Source organism: Eumetopias jubatus, unplaced genomic scaffold (genome assembly GCF_037043125.1).
Source record: "Eumetopias jubatus isolate StellerSeaLion01/CBP00866 unplaced genomic scaffold, mEumJub1_p1.0 scaffold_1, whole genome shotgun sequence".
Taxonomy (NCBI): domain Eukaryota; kingdom Metazoa; phylum Chordata; class Mammalia; order Carnivora; family Otariidae; genus Eumetopias; species Eumetopias jubatus.
In genome coordinates this window covers 137,380,993-137,386,065 of record NW_028274807.1, presented here as the reverse complement: position 1 = coordinate 137,386,065, position 5,073 = coordinate 137,380,993, and the positions used below count along the sequence as shown (strand labels likewise).

Here is a 5,073-nt window from a genome sequence, read left to right as displayed (position 1 = left end):
GAACTTAATCTTATTGGGAGGATTTGAATTCAGCCAGCCTTTGTGACCTTGAGCAAGTTGCTTATGTCTGTGCTCATCAGCAAAAGGGAGTTAATATTAGTACCTGCAGTTGTGGGGTTGTGAGAAACCAATTGCTCTAAGAAAATTTTAATTGATTTGGGTATGTTTTAATCTCACTGATCTAGAATTAATGCAAAGAGAACAGCTGTTTGCTTTAATTGTTGGATTGTCAGGGAAAGCCTCTAAGGTGACATCTAAGATCTGGGAGTTTTCTCATAAAGGCATTAGGAGAGTGCTTGGCTTCTCTGAGGAACAGCAAAGAACCTGCAGTATCAAATGAGGACAGCAGTAGAAAATGAGTCCAGTGGTGGGAAGAGTATAAAGATCATGGATCTGGGACTTCAGTTTCCAGTACCGGAATGACAACACTTAAAAAGCTACAGTATGGAGAACAAACTATAGGGTAGCAAGAATAGAAGCAAGCCCTTTTTGGAAAAAAGGAACACTGACATTTAGGCTGAACCCTCCCCGTCTTCTTCCCAAACTAGCATTTAGTTTGAAAAAAACATTTAAATGGGTTTTTCTAATTCATTCAAGGACCAAAGAACCAAAAGAAAAAACTCTCAAGACTAAGTACTATACATTTTATTTTCTCTCAAAGTGACTGTTTCTGCCGTTACAATTTTGTGTAGGTTAGGGTATTTGGCTTGCTTATTAGTATTAGATGACAAAGGAGAACAGGTCTGTTTTAGTTTAATAAACATTTATTCCTTTAGTTGAACAACCTCTAACACACAAAGTATATATATGGTTTAGGATCTCTTTGAGTGGAAAGGAATTTAGGTCTCAAGAGGTTTTGAGCCTTTTTCTGGAAATCATTTAACTGAGCCTAAGACCCCTGAAAAAAATACAAAAACTGGTTCAAGGAAACCAGCAATTCGATTTTGAAATCAAACTATGGATTAAGTCAGCTATCTTAAAAGTTGGGGCAATTCCTCTATTTCCTACACACTCAAAATTCACCCTGGAGAACAGAAACCTCTTTACTGGGAAGACAGAATGGAAACAGAATAGTGGTATACTTAACATCAAGGTGGCACAATTGATGGGCTGGCAAGTTTATGGAATGGCAAAGATTTTGAGGGGTTTGAGTTAAGGGTGAGAAAAATGACTGGGGATAACCCATGTTAAGGATTAGGTTGGAAACCACAGACTTGTACAGACACCAACTACATGACTATTCTCAACAGCCTATGGGAATGCCTAAGTGGGTTGATCCAAGATGACTTAGGACTTGGGATGAGCAATGACAGACTTTTAAAGCCAACCCTGTTTTTCCCCCTAAGGTGGCTAGTGGATTCATAATGGTCACAAAGACCATGGATAAAGTATTAAAATTCTAACCAAAGCCAATTTTATCCTCATACTTAAAAGCCAGTTTCCCAATTCTAGCATTGGTTACTAGCTTACAAATCTTAGTCTTCTCATCTAATGTCCAATTTCTTTAAGTGTTCATATACACAAGTAAAACCCATTAACTGCTTTGTAGGAAATTCAGTACTCTACAGATCCCATGGAGCTGTGGGATACAATCAGGAGCCTCTACATTTTATGGTAACTTCAAACTCCAACACTGTGGAGACCAAGGCAATTTTACTTCAGTCAAGCAGGATTTATTTTCATTTTTAAGACAACCCTCCTGAAACAGGTAGGTTTACTCAATTCTCTTTAAAAAAATGGTGGCATTCTTTTAAAGTATTCTTTCCAAAGCCAGTTACATAAATGGAATATTGGATTCAACCTAAAATTGTGGTTCCTACTTAACACTGTTCTGCATATGATCATGATTAAAGACTAGGATACTCTTCACACTTCCAAGCAAAATCCAATTTAAAAAGCTTTCTTTCCAAACCCCTAATAACAGCCATTTGAGAGTAAACCAGAGCATTACATCACCCCAATGAAGCTGCAGGTTTCATTACATGCACCAACAAATCTACATGGCTAGCTTCTGCATTCCACTTTTACAGAATTTATTTTACACCTATTATACCAAACAGCATTTTAAACACTGACATATAAACTCCCTAATAAGATAAAGCAAAGACAAAAGCATTTATCTTATTAGAAACAAGATACACCATCACTTAAAGTCTTCAAACATTATTGCACTTTAACTTTCATAATTTGACAATGCATTCATGGAACAATGTGCAGACAACTCAATTTAACAGACAAATTAAAGAACACTTTTAAGCAGACATGACTGTCCTAAATTGTTTATTAGGTAAGATTTTTTACAAACATTACTTGTATTAGCGGTAACGGTGGAGCTGGAGAGTATTGCGTCTTCTCCATGCCGCGCGGCGAGAACCACCAATAGTGTGGTGGAACTTGTGACCCTTTCCAAGGCCACGGCTCTTGCGGCCTGCAGATGTCAGCCCTCGCATCTCCCTGTGCTTGTGGACTGGTTTGGTGATCCACTGGGTGTCAGGATTTCTTCTGATAGCTTTATGGAATGGATCAATGAGGATGACCTCAAAGAATTTGTACGTGGAATCTTCGCCAACCCAGTAAGAATTCAAGACTCTCAGAGCCCCACAGTGGCGCCCAGCTCTCTCCTGGAACAGGAAAAAAGGCCCAAAGTCAGCCTCCATCTCCCATAGAAGGAAATTAGGAAGTAAGAATTCCCTTTAGTTTACCACACTAGACAAGAGACTAAGGTCATTCACTTAACTACCTGAATAGTTATAAGCATCTTCCCAGAGGCTAGGACCCCAAATATGATTAAGACTTACTACAATAATACATGAAACATTCTCTTATTTGAAACCATTGCCTATTATCACCCCCTCCCCGACCAAGGCACAAATGTTAGTATCTAACAAAATTTAGGAACCTAGTCCTTTTCTAATACAACTAAGGGATCAGCAAACTTCATACAAAACTTTAATAATATTTAGCATATTATTTTAGGCTTTGCAGGTCACGATAGTCTCCTTAGTTTAAGTCGTCTTTGCCTTTTTTTTAAGAACAAAAATAAAACATTTTTAGTTTACAGAAGGCAACAAATTCTTGTTTGCCAACCTTTGGGACAGAGCACAACTTCATTTACTAACCCAGAAAGACAACTTACAACTGAACATCAAAAATTAGCCATATGAGTAAATGCAGCTTCTGTACACCTGGGGAGATGTGCTCTTCAAGACAAAGTTTACTGCCCTTCAAAAGCTTAGGTTCCAAGGTTCACACTAACCATAAAACACTTTCCATTATACACAAGCAAAGCCAGATTAGTAACAAAGACTGACTTTGCCAGCAACATTTAGTATACTAAGTAAACGATGAAGTAAAAATCACAAACCCCATTTTAAACACAACAGGGCTCACTAGGTACAAGTTAACCAGAAAAAGTGCTCAAATACTCCACCAACCCCAGGAGGTGACAGACACAACTGTTACTGAAAAATCACTTACCTCTGCAACAGACTGAAGGCTTCGGGCAAACTTTAGCTGGTTAACACCATGATGGACAGGCTTGCCGTAGGTAGCACCCTTAGGAACTGGGCGTTTGCGGCCACCACGACGTACACGAATCCGATATATGACATAACCTATACACATTTACAGTGGTCTTATAAAAGCTGTACGGCTCAAGACTCAGTAACTTCCTACTAAATGCTGCGATGTCGAATATATTTTGGACTATAAGCCAAATACTGTATATCTGAAGGTTAAATACCCATTTAAGACTTACTCTAAAAACAAACACATTCCAGTGTTTTTCAAAGTACTTGTATGACACAGGAAGAGTAACTTCTCATTCCCACTCTACACTGATATTGGGGCCATAGTACCTCTAATTAGCAGTTTTCTCACATTTCCCCAGGAACACAATTTTGTCCACGCATCCATGCAGAGACCACTCACCTTGCTTGGCCTTGTACCCCAGCCTGCGCGCTTTATCGGGCCGGGTTGGGCGGGGAGCCCTGTGGAGCGCAGAGAGCTGGCGGTATTGCCAGCAGCGCACCCTGAGAAGAAAGCGCATTACATCGGACTGCTTCTTCCTCCATAGCTCCTGGATGTACTTGTAAGCGCCCATCTTGGCCTACCTTTGAGCTAAAAAAACATCATGCATTTAAAATGAGACGATCGCGCCCGTCCATCTTAGTTCCCCACCAGCCACAAGGAAACCGAGGCTGAAAATGGCTCTCCATTAACTGTAGGGAATAGCTGCACCCTGGGAAAGCAGCGCTGTCACCTCTGCGACCCCAGCGCGGAGCAGCGCAGGGAGGGTCTCGGTACATTTTTGTTGGATGAATGAATGGCGCTAGACGAGTACTGAGGAATGCTGCTGAGTGCGGCAGGCGGCATCCCTAAGGGCCTGGCCTGCAGAGATCTCGCCGATACCCTTAGGGGAAGGTGCTGTAGCCGTTATCCCCGAAGGAAACTTTCGGGGAAAAAAATCCCTTATTGCACCCAATCCGCAGGCCTCGCTTTAGGACACTCTAGGCCCGGCCTTCCATCCCTCAGCCCCATGCTTCCTTTTCCTTCACGCTCCAGGCCCCGCTCGAATTCGCGCCGCCATCACATCACCACCCTAGCCCGCCCCGGGGGCCGCCTCTCCAAGTCCTAGCAGCCCCGCATCCTGTTCGAACTCGCGCCGCACAGGAGGCAGGAGGAGCTCCGAAGACGCAGGGTCCCCGAGTCTGGATGGCTGAGGCGAAGGGAGATGAGCGGCGGATGCAGCAGCGAATTCGACAAACACAGCCTACCTGATGGCTGCCGCCGGACGGAAAGGAAAGAGCCTTTCTCCCACAATCCTTTTTGGGCTCCTCCCCCACAGCGGCGAGCCTCTTTCCGGTGGAAAGCTGCGGCTCCCACAGCCTCATGGGACATGTAGTTCCGGCAGCGAGACTGGTGGGCGGAGTTCGGCCCGGAATAGGCGCAGCCTCCCCTATTATCCCGCACCCTGGCCCTCAGGATTTGAGTTTGAGAGGCAGGGGCGGCTCAAAGGGCGAGAGTCCTCGGCCAGACCTCGGCGGGCGAGCGTTCAAGGCCGTCCTGCAGCTG

At 43.5% G+C, this 5,073-nt stretch overlaps 1 protein-coding gene across 2 annotated transcripts; it reads right to left on the bottom strand.

Moving 5' to 3' along the window:
* Positions 1–630: 630 nt before the first annotated feature.
* Positions 631–4,832, bottom strand: RPL15 (ribosomal protein L15). Of its 2 annotated transcripts, none has more exons than XM_028099108.1 (4): positions 4,776–4,832; positions 3,931–4,119; positions 3,478–3,614; positions 631–2,621 (listed from the first exon to the last, which is right to left on the bottom strand). In XM_028099108.1, exons 2-4 carry the CDS (start codon positions 4,100–4,102, stop codon positions 2,316–2,318), a joined length of 615 nt encoding a protein of 204 aa, XP_027954909.1. In that variant the 5' UTR covers positions 4,103–4,119; positions 4,776–4,832; the 3' UTR covers positions 631–2,315. The 2 variants fall into 2 exon arrangements, with proteins under 2 accessions (XP_027954909.1, XP_087882525.1); XM_088026399.1 differs by lacking the exon at positions 4,776–4,832 and adding an exon at positions 4,670–4,751.
* Positions 4,833–5,073: the final 241 nt, after the last annotated feature.